The 14,253-nt window shown below is 37.1% G+C and overlaps 1 protein-coding gene across 5 annotated transcripts in view; it reads left to right on the top strand.

Moving 5' to 3' along the window:
* htr4 (5-hydroxytryptamine receptor 4) overlaps nt 1-14,253 on the top strand; it is a 111,647-nt gene that overhangs the window by 4,601 nt on the left and 92,793 nt on the right. For all 5 annotated transcript variants that reach the window (XR_013799839.1, XR_013799840.1, XM_079631336.1 and 2 more), the window contains exon 2: nt 13,153-13,234. Coding sequence is in view for 3 of the 5 variants with exons in the window: in XM_079631336.1 (XP_079487462.1) it covers nt 13,153-13,234 (82 nt within the window). In the remaining 2 variants the exon portion in view is untranslated. The remainder of the gene's footprint in view (nt 1-13,152; nt 13,235-14,253) is intronic.

The following is a 14,253-nucleotide window of genomic DNA, read 5'->3' as shown; positions in this document are numbered from 1 at the left end:
CATCTTACTTCTTTGTCTATTTATCAGAGATATTTTTTAATAAACAGAATTTAATGAATAAAATTAATGTATACTAATTATTCAAATTATTCAAAATGTACACAACATTTTGCAGCCCATATAACACATTTTTCTTGAAATCACATAGGCTAGAATAGTGTGAATTTGCTTTATACCATGCAATTAAATGTCACATTTTACTAAGGAACATATCAATAATGTAGGTGTTTTAAGGTGCATATTTTAATGCTTTAAAATATGAGAAGAATCAACAGATCTATCTTATGAAAAAGCTTTTTTTTTTTTTTTTGCATTTTACACATTTATTATACATTTGTTCATATTCATATAATATTGAGTTTCCTTGACTTTAACAGTCGCCGTGTGCTGTAGGTTATTGATGTTCCAAGAGTCCTGTTACAGTTTCTCAGTCATTCACAGTACAGCTTTTTAAAAAAGGTCCAGGGGCTCTGGCACCTAGTGTGAGATATCAGAGGACTGATGGCCACAGTATTAGAGTGGGACTCACGGGAGGCATGAACCCACAGAAATACCTGGAGTTCTCTTCAATTAGCCTTATGATGTCCACCAGCATTACAGTGAAGATCACAGCAGACCATCTCCTGCAGTGCTGGAGCCACGAAAGCACTGTTATTACCAACGCTGCACTTTGAGAGGGACTAAAAGGCTCTAGTTAGTTATTTCTGAGAAAGTACATTTTTACAGTGGCTCAGAGACTGGAGTACATACTAAGCAGAGTTGTTTTATGGACACAATTACGCTATTACTTTAACTATTTCAAATTGTTCTTGGTCTTCACCAAATGTGTGTACTAAAGGCGTCATATGTTTTGAATTTTGGCTTCGCTCGCTCAAACATCCACTCCAATCCCTCTGTTAACTGAAACGATAGGACATATTTGGTAGCATCTGGGCCATTTTCCAAGATACTGCTTGTTTGGGTTTGAATGTGTGCTTAATGGAAATCAATAGTAACAAAGATGCAAAACTAGACAATTAAGCACCTGACATTGATTTCCAGTGTGCATATTTGTTCAGGAAATGTACTCTATAGGTTTGTTTATAAAACACTATAGGAGTTTTTCCAGAGTTGCACAATGATTTTTATTTTAACCAAAAAGAAGCATTAACTAAAGTCTCACTCTTTTCGTGCAGCGAATTGGCTGTTCTGCCGTGCACCAACACTGACATAAGACTACTTAGGAGATTTGAAGAAAGAAAAAAACAAGCTTGCTGCTGTCAGCTCTCCTGCCGGTGGACAGAAAACAAACCCAGGAACAGAGCACTTGCGCTTCCACATGCTCTCCTGGCTTGCGTAAATGTGGCCGGCCCTGACGCTGATTTATCTGTGTCAGTCGTCTCTGGACTCAATAGAAGAAATATACAGTTTCTTTGGGAATGTTAAAACGTTCCGTATGCTTTAGATCAGATCAATTTGTCTTGCTGTAACCAATGCAAATGTAAATCTTACTTTAATTTGCATGGTGGGGAGGCAGAGTTGCAGAAGTATGTGGACTTATGGAGGCAGAAGTCACTGAGTGTTTGACATTAGTATTGACACAATAAGGATAATATTTGTTCTGCATACCAGTAGACCTTAATAATTAGGCTTGTTGTTTTTATTACAAGTAGTTTTACAGCTGCCAAGGCTCCATAAAGATGCCTTTCTCTCCAAAGAAAGCAAACTTGATATTTTGCTCAGGGTTTTGCCATTTCTATTTCTATGCAAGAACCAGTTTAAATTCACGTCTGGTAAATAATCGGATAAAAATTATATGCTCTTTCTTGAAGGTGACCTCTGCAAACAGTCGAATTTATTTTCTGTGCATTGTCATTTTAATGCATGCAGAGCAATGAGCTGTGACATTATCTCAGCTGATTCCATGAAAAGTCATTATTTCAGGGTTATATGTAAATCCATGCCACGGGGTATGGTATTAAGAGTTAGGGAAAAGCTTGCCACCTGACTGGTAAATCCGGCACCTCTAGCTGCTTGTACCTGATCCATGTGTATGTTGTTTTACATTGCTGTGCAGCCGCATTGCACATCGCTTTGCCTCTGCAAACCCCTCTTAGCTCAGCTGAAGCAGACTGGCTTTAACTCTAACAAAAACAGCGCTCCGCAATCCATCCAAGTCCTCCGTGTCTGCTCTGCACACGAGTTTGCACAGAGTCTGAATTCCAGGTCTGCTGCAATCCAAAAGCTTCACATTTGACACTTAGACTAGGACTGCATGAATCCCAGACAGCAAACTGTGAAGTATTTACCTCTGAAGAACGGCAAGAGAGAAATCATCATAGTTTACCCTGGCAGAAGTGCATCAGCTTTATAACCCATATATGAGATGCCACCACGTCCTCCACACCCGCTGACTCCAGAAAATAAACACTTAGAGCTACAGCCCACTTTACAATGTGAAAATGGATTCCCCCAAGCTTTTTTCCCCCCTTCTGGGCTTCATCCATTAAATCCATTTGGATGCGGCACAAATGGGGTTTGCGGACTGGCTTATTTTGTTCTGCGTTTTGCTTTGTGCAAATTCGCTTAAACAAAAGTGATTAAATGAACGAATTCCCTAAAAATGTTAATGTGTAGAGAAAAACACACACATTTGTTTTACAATGGAGATGGAATAAAATACTCCAAACAACCCAAAATAAGCTTTTACTGTTCTGTTCCATACATCCCATACGTCATTGTGATTCTTCCTTGAGAAGAATCCTTGAAAAATCCTTCCTTGAAAAATAAATCATTCCTTGTAAACTCTGCAAGGTATTTAAAACATTACAGTATGTTGTAAATGAATTTACCGCGTCGTACATCACTTTTTTCCTTGCATTATGTTCAGGATCTTAAATGCATCATTTCACCTTCTGCTTTATAAATCCACTTTTTAAAAAAGAGAAATGCATGTGTAGAAATTCTCATGGGTTTCACTTATAAGAAAAACAATCCAAGGCACTCGATTAATTAGTTTTAGAAAAATATAAAAAGCCTTTATTTTTTCAAGGCTTAGATTTTAAAAACAGGTGACAAGCAACGGCACTCCTACACGTTCCGGCCAATAAGCCTTCATCTCATGGGTTTACTTTGGTAATTCTAAAGAAGTAAACAAAACAAAAAATATTGCAAAATAACATTTTCTTGTCATTGTAGACTAGAAAACTAGTCTGACTGGTAAAAAATGGTACATAGAAAATGGTAGACTGGTAGACACAATTCTTACACTTCTATTTTTTGTATGGATACCATTCTGGTGTCACTTCATTTATGTCGTTGTGACAATTCATTTTCTGATTATACAAGATGCAAGTTCTCTGTCAAAAAGCATTGAGGTTTGCAGATGGACTGGAGCAGACAATAGATCATTACAGTGATCGCCCACTTCCTCAGCGGTCTTTGTTCTGGAACCATTTTTCTCATTCATTTTCTCCATTTCAGTCAATTCAAAGAGTTTCAAATCAAACCAACCAGCTCTGAGATAAATCACAACATTACTAACTTTGTGTTGAAGCAAGCAGTGAATAGACTTACATCATTCGCAATGCTTCATCGGATTGAGTGGTCATTGATGAGCTCTTTTGTCGTGATTTTCACTTCCAGTAACAGTGACTTCTTTGGTCAAACTCAGTTAAGAATCATATTCATAACATACACAAGCTATATATACACAAGCTATTTTCTAGATATCTGCAGTAATACTACTCAGTATAATTTAAATGGGATTAATTCAAAAAAACTCTCACTGAATATAACTGACAACTCTTACATTAGTCTACCATGTCAGTCCAGACAGGCTGGCTAGAGCAATATCTGGACTGACGTCAATGGTTCTTCACATTCACTGATGTATGAAAATGGCAGGAGCTCACCTTGAATGCTTGCAAATTTGAGATCTCTGCTCTTCCATCTACCCAGTAGATTCCCCAATCTGAGAAGCACGGTTGATAATATTAAACCCTCCATGAATTGAAATGAAATGACAGAAAATGACAAAAGACCTTCCATAGTAATTGCAGTTATTGGTGAAGAATAATAAAGAATTGCTTAAACATTATAAGGACACATACAGATTGTCAACTCAAATCTATTTTATTTAGTCAGATCTGTGTGAATGACTACAATCCTAATTTGTGTGGGGCTCAAAAAGGGTTGCAGACTGTCATGTATTAGGCAGGACATTGCATTTTGATTCTTCAACTGCATTTGCATGTTCTAATTGTTGATTTTTACTGAAAAATATTTATTCTTAGTATTTATTCTTCTTCTTCTTTCTCTTTAAAACCTTCTTGGAAACTTTACCATGCTTTCATAATTAATTTTTAGCATTTTTTCAGATTCTTTACAGTAAACATTTTCATTATAAAAAAAAAATCAACTTTAAAATGATGATAATTTAAACAAAAATGAAATAAACATAAATCATTATTGAATATTTTCAATATTTCTTGTAGTTAAGTTAGCCTCAAAAATAAATGTTTAAAATGTTCATCATGTTTTAAATGGTCCTCCACATTTAATTCATGTAACAACATATGTAAATTGCCAGTATTCCATTTCCTGCGTGGTAAAAAGTTGGCAACCCTAGACAGAACGATGTGCAAATGATGACTGCAAACATTCTGAAATTAATTTCAGCAAACTCCATGAATTACATTACTTCAGTCTTGCTTTTACACTTCAGTGCAAATAATTGGCTCAAATAACAGATGAGTTCTCTAATGGACAGCCTCAGTTGGTTAGCAGAATAGTAATATGAGTGTGTTCTCAGAAGAAATTTGTTGACTACATGGAGGAATGTGACACTCATTCATTCTCACATTTCGCAAGGTTATAATTTGACCAGAGGACATCGGAAGAGAATTATTATTATTTTTTGGTACATCTATCCATTTTATTCATTTAAGATGCTAGACAATCAGCGTTCTCATTTCAAATCCGCATTTCATTTTCTCTGCCGGCCTGAGGCAGTCGTTGCAGCTTTGGAACAATCCCATTTTCCTCGGATTTAAACGTACAATTTATTACTAAGGCTTTTAATTTGAAGTCTGTTTGAGGTATACAGCATTTACTTTAGTCCAGCATATACATTAAAGTGGGTGCAGATCAAACTAAGCTTGCTTTGAGTATATGCACAGGACTGGAAGTTTATCACAGCAAGGACACTCTTGTGTTGACCAACTGAACCATAGACGCAAAGTAACATGTTTATTTTGAAATGCTTTTCACTGTGCTTTTGCGGGCAGGATGACAGTCCATCTTGAGTTAAAACCCACTGAGAAGACATGCTTTCAGAACGACTCTCCGCTGTGATGAATAATTCGTCAACTAGAGTCTCTCATGGAGTTTTTCACTGCTCTGGATTTTGTCATGTTCATACAGTTCAGAGTCCCCGCAGTCAGTGGTTGTTTCAAAGCCCATTCAGCTTCAATCTAAACAGGATTGTTGGGCATCATAACATGCCAATGATCCCCTGTCTAGGTAGGGTTTGAGAGATTCAAATGTATTCAGTAACCGAAGTGGCTGGGCTGATGCCAAGTCTAGGTTAGTTGCTCACTAGGCTTGAATGCTTCAAATGAGCATAGTGCACTAAAAGAACAATTCAAACATTTATTTGATGCCATTAGATTGTGTTTTTTATCAACTTGTAGCCTATAGTAGAGTGTGTGGTCGGTAACGGTGGTTTGCACAAAGGAAACGCTACACAGTATGGGAGTCCTTGGACTCTGCTCTCAGCCTCTGATACATCAAGGAACCCAGGCGGGCGGTAAATAATTGGTCGTAAAATTCCAGGGGGTGTTAAGATTGTAAAACCATTGCATCCACTATTGAATTAGATATGGAGACTATATTGTTCTCAGAGAAATGACTTGATTTTGGCACAAGGCAGAGCTTTTTACAGGCCTCTCTAGAAATCAGTTAAATCTGTGAAATCACTAGAGTGTTATTGGCTAATTTACCTAGACTACATTCTGCACGTCTGATAAAAGTCTTTAAAAGGAAAGATTTGTACCCTATCAGGACTTTACTAGGAGGGTACGTCGAAGTTGTATTTATTCACAGGTTGGAGAAATTACCTTGTTCACTGAAAAGTTCAGCTGTGGGCTGTGTAGTGTCTGTTGTTGGTAAGCAGCATTGTATTTATTTTCTATGAACATAATGTGCTTGCTGTACCATGCTGTCAGAATGTTTTTTTTCAAGTTTTTTTTTTTACAATATATTACATTTATAATAAATCTTATTTTATTTATTACTATCTATTTATTTACCATATAGTGTTTAATTTTCCGGAATTTGTATTTTTATTTCCCATCGACACAGATATCTCTCAGTTTAAAACAGCTTTGGCCTGGAAATTTAGAGGATTTAACACACTTGAAGTTACATGCATTCCTAAAATCCAGATCAAGTGTCTCGATTCATCTAGGTCAAATTTTCTGTGAATGAGTCATCTTATGCTTCCATGGGAGGCCATCCAGAAAATTACATTGCTCTTTATTTTGTATAATGATAAATTGTATTGTTCATATTGAGATCTTTGACTTTTAAGATCTCTCCAGAAACTATTATTGGGGTCTATTTCTCTTTTCGTTTTATTTTTATTTTTTATATATATCTCAATTTAGCTATGAATCTGATCTCAGTAGTGTCAAGAAGAAATTATTTTTAAGATATTTAAGTAGTCATTGCTGATTTTTGTTTTTCTCTTTTCCTACCATTTAAAGAACCTGCGGTCACTGCACAGTAATCGCAGCATGGAGTGGTTTAATATGTCTCTTCTAAAGAGCAACAGCATGCTGAGTGTTTTTTGAGTGCAGTTTAAGTTGTACCTGCTATTGTGGGAAATTCATCTCCCATCATTTATTTCCCGTTAGCACTCACCACTATCGACTGACTTCAATAAGATATTACACAACCATTCCTGAGCAGACTCATGTCCATATGTTTTAACAAAACATTTCATTCTTATACAACAGCGCACACTTATAAAACTAAACAAGCTATTTAATTGGCTTGTCTTGGCAACATTTGTAAATTTTTCTTTAGACAATGGTGAAGAAAGTGGACAGTGATTTAGTTGCTTATTACTGAAATTATGGCATTCAATTGTAAGCCATTAGTCATTTACAAAGCAAAGGAGACACAGACTCAGTTGCAACCACATTAGTTTAAGGGCGAACATGAAAATATTCAGCAATATAGTGCAAACCAACAACAAATGAATGGCCCAAAAAATATGATCCAGAGAATCAGCAGATACAAGGGTTTAAAAGGGTAGATACCCCAGATCATCATTAAACCCAAAATTTGCATTTAAATGAAATGTGAAATTCCTCAGAGCGTTACACAGCCTCAGGCATAATGATGAGACTCATTTGGAAAGGGGAACCTTTCTCTGCACTTATTTCTCTCTCCATTACTCGCAGAGTGCTATACTGGGAGAACCTCATGTGTTGGAGACCCTCCTCACATCTAGGAGACGGCCTCTCCAGCGTTAATTCAATCTCCCCAGTGTAGAGGGCTGACTCAGCCATGCTTGTTTCATTGAGATGGATGAAAGTTTGAAAGGCCGCCCCAGTTTTCAGTGGGTGGCTGCGTTGGCGCTTGAAATTCAAAAGATCCTTCAATTTTGATCCAGGAGATTGAGTTTACCTGGAGAGGAGCAGTGTATCTGTGATCTACATGAAAGACTGATCTGTCCCTCTGGTTAGTGTCTTATACTATTGGAAAAACAGGTGTAAAACATCTATGTGATGATAATGAACATTATTATATACCGTACACACACGCTATTGTTTAAAACACGCTATTGTTTTTTACAGTATATGTAAAAGTATTAAAAAGCAGGTGCTCTCAACTTTATCTTATTTACTTGGTATTACAGCAAAGAAACGGGACAAAAAACAGTTTGGGCATGCACAAATGAGATATGAGGGCTACGGCAGAAAGGAAGATTTTCAGCGGGTAACTACTTGAAATGTTCTCTCACAAAGCTGTATTTAGGAATAGATAGAACAATGAATGACTAGATTAGAACTAGCATTTTCACCAGCTTCCAAAATCAAAATGTGCCCTGGTCAGTAAGCATGCCGTCTGAAACTGGGACTACTTCCATCAGTGTAACTTGAGATGGATATAGGCAGACAGAAGAAAAGTTTTACCACCGGAATGATCCTCTATATCAGCACAGAAGACATTGATCACTGCAAAAATATTATTCTTCGTCCAGTATCACCTAACAGCAGCAATGACCCCTCCACATCTATACGTCCTGTGAATCTTCTGCTTGTCCTTTTTGAAAGTTCTGTGGCTATTTGAATTAAAACAAGTAGTATTTTCATTAAACTGTACTGTGTGATGTGTGTAGTTTTTCTGAATTGACTACATCAAGATTTGCTTCTAAAGGAGCGTAAAATTTAAATATTGAGGAGCCTTTTTTTCTTTTCGGTTCTTACATGCCACTCTAAACTAGATTAGAAAGCCCCTTGTGGGCCAAACTCATTTTGTAGCTTTCAGATTTCATAAGTATCCGGTTTATTTAATTCACTCAGAATTTAAAAGGCTTTTGAAGTCACTTGCTCGCAAAATCGAAAGGTGCTCTGAGTTAGAACAAACTGTGTCTGTGTTTTATGACTTTGGCAAATGTTTAGCATGTGTTGTGCTAAAACTAATGTCATTTGGCAAACTGTTTCAGGTGCTGTTTGCTTTAGTCATTTCTTCTTGTCTGTCTATGTTTATTAGATTATGTCAGAACTATGTTTATGTACTGTATGTAGCGGTCAATGTGTCGTCATTTAAACTTGACAGTGATGATTGCACTACTCTTAAATGGGTGTCATATATCTGCCTGCTGCAGGTTTATGTATCAGTAGAGCTCCTCATGTGGCTGTTCGTACATTCAGGAGAATGTAAAACACAGACTGGGCACCAACCGGGAGGATTGTGTCCCGTCTGGAGGTTGAACATCCATGTTGGTGGGCTCATGCTGGAATTCTCCTCCCGGGCAGAGCTGATGAGAATCCCACCAGTCCAGCCACGTCTCCTGTAAACCTTTACCAGACCCTCTCTCTCTCTCTCTCTCTTTGTGTGTGCTTAACGTGGGCACGCTTCCCAACTGCAGAGCTGCTGTTATTGTGCCAGCATGGATTTATACGTCTGTGCATGTGCCGAACCCAGACACTTATTGCTGTTACAAATCTCTTAGCTTCAGATGTGAAAGAAAACAGGAGACAATTCATTTGACATGGAGCGCTCTCCAGCAGAATGAATCAAACCTCTCATAAATGCCCTTGGAACTTGAGGGAAGTCTTAAGAGCTTATAGTTCTGACACTCTTATAGTTCTGACACTCTTCTGACATTCTTAACCTCGTTAATGTTCGTGTTAGGTTAGGGGGGAAAAGAAAACTAGCTGTGTCTTGTATATATTTCCATTATTATTTATACCACCCTCACCCTCATGTCATTCCAGACTTCTATGTCTTTCTTGTTTCGTGAAACAAAGGAGCAGAGCTATTCTTATTATGGGGAGATCTCAACCTCCACCGCTCTATTGGAGAAAGTGTACCGTTCAACTTGGATCATGTGTGCCTTGATAACAACATTATGGGCTTAATGTCATTGAATTGCTGTTGAAGTTTGACAGCAGTCAGTCACTGTTTGCGGACAGCGTAGAAATGAATGAGAGGTGTTGGAAACAAACTCCAAAATTAGATCAATCCCCCCCCCCCCACCCCCCCTCCTCAAAAAATGTTAATGAATAGCCGATAGGCTGTTGATTAATTAAATAAGCTGTTTCCTCACAAAAGCAATTTATTCAGCATACTGAAGCTTGGTTTTTCACAGTGTATCGCTGCGTTACGCTTTTTTGTGTTCTTTCATACATTTTATTGGGGGGCGATGCTGTTGAATTACAAAAAGAACAAAAAAGCACTCTTGTGCTGATGCATATGATCACTTCTTGTGATTAATCGACTAAAAGTGGTTCACTGAAAATTTTACCTTCAGATCTTGCTCTCAGTTTGGGTCTATGTACATAGCGTTCTATGAATTTTTTTATTTTTTTCCACCTGGATTCCAATTTAATGGTTAGTAATTTTAGCAGTTAAAAAGCATGTCTAATTAAGTTAAGTCATAAAATGTATATTTAACAACAATTTATTAAACGTTTAACAAAAAAAAAGAAGCTATGTCCTATGAAATCGGTTTTATTTTTTCCCAAGTTCTTTGTTTACTTTTTTAATTAATCTGGATTCCATTTTAATTGTTTAATTAGGCTACATTTTAAAGTGCCTCTATTATGCTTTTTAAAATATACCTTTCATGCAGTGTAATATAACTGTTTTGTACATTTTGTGCACGACAAATAAATGTATTGTCATATTCGAAAGAATCTATTCTAAAATGCCAAAACGAGTCATCAGCAATTCCAGTCTCACTTCCTGTAACAACCCTACATAGGAACTGAAAATCAGATATGAAATGGACATTTCATTTCCAAAACGTGCTGTAAGCGGTAGACCAATCACAACAGACTGATCCATCTGACCAATCAGAGCAGAGTTGGCTCTTAGAAAGGAGGGGTTTAGAGAGACCAGGGCCGTTTCTCAATATGCGTTCTTGTCTGTACTTGTGTTCTTGTGGACTTGTGAAACGTCATCAGTCGCTGCCCAAGTACTGTTCCAATTCAAAGTTCACATCTAGCCAAGTCCAGTTCAAATCCCCGGATGTGTTCTTGATCCGCCCCTTTTACCGAGGATGCGTGTAGAGGTGACTTGTGCGGACTTGAGGCAGACAGGTATCCCAGAATGCATCTCGGACCACCAGCAAGCGTCAATGGCAGAGGAGAAAACCTGCGTAATATCAAAATACTACTGTTATCGTGTCACGAAATGTAATTCTAATAGTGTTTTAGTCGAGAATGTAGTTGTAGTTGTAGCTGAAATCTGTGGTTTATTTAGAAAGATAGCGCTAAAAATGTATCTGAATGTTTTCGGAGTTGTGAGATCCAGGCGATCACCGGGTGTTCAACGCTCAATAACCCCGACTGGAACAGCTTTTCCTTGGCTAGTGCTTCTGATGTTTGCCGCTGGCTCTGGTGTCTCTAGTCTAGTGGTTAAACGAGATATAATTTGTCTTGTGTATATCTAACGGGCGATCTTTGGTCTCCTTAATCTATAATTTGTTCCATGGCAAATCGTTTTGGCTGAGGCCAAAGTGAAGTTTCATAATTTTATATATTTAGGCTATTTAACTTGAGCTATTTTTAGGCTATTTTAAGCTGACTTATGTTTCACTGATTTGTTTGCTTTATTTATTTTTATTTACTTATACTTTTATACTGGGTATCAGATCATTAAAACTGACATTTAACAAAAAGAGTCAGGGTTGTGTAATTTTATTTTAGGCTATATATTTTAAAATAAATAGAATATTTTTTATATTTATTTTATTATACATTCTCTTCACTGTACATGTATAATAAAATAAAATGACACAAGCCCGTCTCTGTTTTTTAAATGTCAGTTTTAATGTTCAATAATGTTTCATATTTTTAAAGTGAAAACAAAAAGAAGCAGGGTTGTGTTTTATTTTTCGTGTTGTTATAAATATATGCAGTGAAGATAATCAATGTACACGGTGCCTGAACCACATTTGTGTGGCCATTTAATGTGTTTAAGATTTTTTTTAAATGAAAAGAGGCAGAGTGTTGTTTTATAACACATTTAGTTTTATTGTTGCCTAAAATATACATAAAAAGATAACCGGAGTAGCCAGAGCAAGCTGAGTGACGCGATCAAGAACGACGCTGTTCCATTTGTAGAAAAGTTCGTTCTCCTAAGTTGAACTTGGCAAGTCTGAACTACCAAGGACGCAAGTCCGAAGTTTGCGTACATGGTATTGAGAAACGGCCCCCATCTTTTATTGAAACGATTCAGACAATGAAATTTGTGATATTTATTATAGAAAGCGATTGAAGTCATGAACAAGAAGAACATGCAGACTTTCTATTTAAATAGTGTTTTTTTTGCACTTTAATGTTCTAGTCCATTTCACAATTTGATTAATTGTACAGCCCTACTTTAGATTTTTTTCATGAGAAATTGGCGCAAAATTCCACAATTCCGACTCTATTTTCTGCATTGTGGAAATCACAGGGCCCAATGTACATTAAAATATTCCAGGAGTCAGGTTTGGAACAATATGAGGGTGAATAGATGGCAGAACTATCCCTTTAAATACGATTATATTGTTCCTTATGCCAAGTTAGAATATAGGAAAAAGGCTACCGGTACATTAATTTGAAAGAGATTATGTGTCACCATAAAGTGCCATACAATACAGTAAGTGACATAATTTACCTTGACCATGCGGAGTAAAACTTGGTTTTAATTATGGGCAATATGTAAGCCGTGAATTTATTGTTTGCCGCACTTGGGGTGAAGACAGAACAGACATAAAAAGTTACTATTTCTATAGTGGATATATTTTTTCTTTTTTATCTTTGTGTGTGTGTGTGTGTGTGTGTGTGTGTGTGCGTGTGTGTGCGTGTGTGTGTGTGTGTGTGTGTGTGTGTGTGTGTGTGTGTGTGTGTGTGTGTGTTTGTGTGTGTGTGTGTGTGTGTGTGTGTGTGTGTGTGTGTGTGTGTGTGTGTGTGTGTGTGTTTGTGCTTTCTTTGTAAAATAATTTTTTACATCCTTATCTAATAGAACTGGATTTGTCATGGATAACTTTGTCTGGGTCTTATGTATTGAGAGAGCTCCTTTTTTTTCTTCTTCTTAGCACATTTCTTGTTTTCATATAAGCTGGCTGCTGAGCTCAATTGTCATTTTACCCTCCTCTGTGCCACATGACATTCAACAACAGTTGTAAATTGTTCCTGCCACGTTACAGCCGGTCTCTCAAATTGTTCCTGGGGGTTAATATCCTGTAAAATACTGTATTTTCCTTCCTTTTAAATTTAGGCTGACCCAATTTCATTTTGCAGCTACTTTTTGTTATCTGTACAGAGAAAAAAGCGACAGCAAATCATCACAACAGCCTACATAAAATAAACTGATGGTTTATAAGGTAAAATAAATGCTGTGTCCTGACCGCTCCATCACGTAACCCTTGTTTTCCTCGTTTCGCAGGGCCGCTCCGCATCTACGGGTACATGAATCTGAGTTCCATCGGCCAGATGCCTGAGTTGGAAGAAGTAGATACCAATGAGAGGTTAGAGCACCACCACCATTATCAGTTTTTTCCTTTAACTGTTTTAGCCGGCTTATAAATAGACTTGGTTCATGCATAAATCAATGAAAGTGTTTTAACCCCGTCTGAGGCCTTTGCATGAATTCACTCGCTTGGCGCAACATTGACATACTACCATATGTTCACCTCCTTTTTTGAAATGTCATTGCTGTAAATGCACTGGTTCCCTCAGACATGACAGGAATTTGTCTCTGTGACTTCTCGGGAAGCTACAGCATCAGGGGGACTTGAAGGTCTGCAGAGGATATGGGCCTGTTTGCTCAGCAGGACAGATGAAATATGGTCTTTCTATGTTGGTATTAGCTTTCTGCATTCCGGTATCTACTTACAAACCATCAGTATCCTGTAACATCACAGGAGTCTCAAGCCACTAAACAACACAGTAATGACACTTATAAATAGCATGTGTGTGTTCTTTTTTTGTGTGTGTTGTTGTTGTCAGGTCCGCTGCTCTCAGTGAGATGTTACGATGCTGTTATGTTGCTGTTTATGTTCAAAGTGCTGACTACAGCTGTTTTATCAATATTTTGTTGTCACTGTAATCGGCTGATTTTGACCGACTTTTGACCAACACATTTTTCATGATGGTTCCTGATTTTTGGATTGTTAAAAATGTATACTCCTTTTTATTCATAAATATATATAAAGAGATTCACCGATAATACATTTCTCTGCAGATACCGATAGCCGATTATTCAGAATTATATCGATAGTTTGGGTTTCTTAAGGGGAAAAAAACCTCTCCAAAAATAATGCTGCAAACCATACAGGGAACCCTCTCATTTGGTACTATAATATTAGAGGTTAAAACTAAGAACAGTTATTATTCTGTTATTATATATATTCAACTGGTATTCATTCTCTAAAATAATAATTACACTCAAATAAAAAGTGAAATGTTTGTGAAGTGAAGTGAAGGTAGTTTTCATAAAAACGTGTCTTCATTACAAATTTATTCGTGCAAACATATATAATTAACA

This window comes from Phoxinus phoxinus, assembly GCF_949152265.1.
Source record: "Phoxinus phoxinus genome assembly, chromosome: 12".
Taxonomy (NCBI): domain Eukaryota; kingdom Metazoa; phylum Chordata; class Actinopteri; order Cypriniformes; family Leuciscidae; genus Phoxinus; species Phoxinus phoxinus.
Note: the sequence above shows the minus strand (reverse complement) of the source record. Positions and strands in the feature narration are given on the sequence as shown.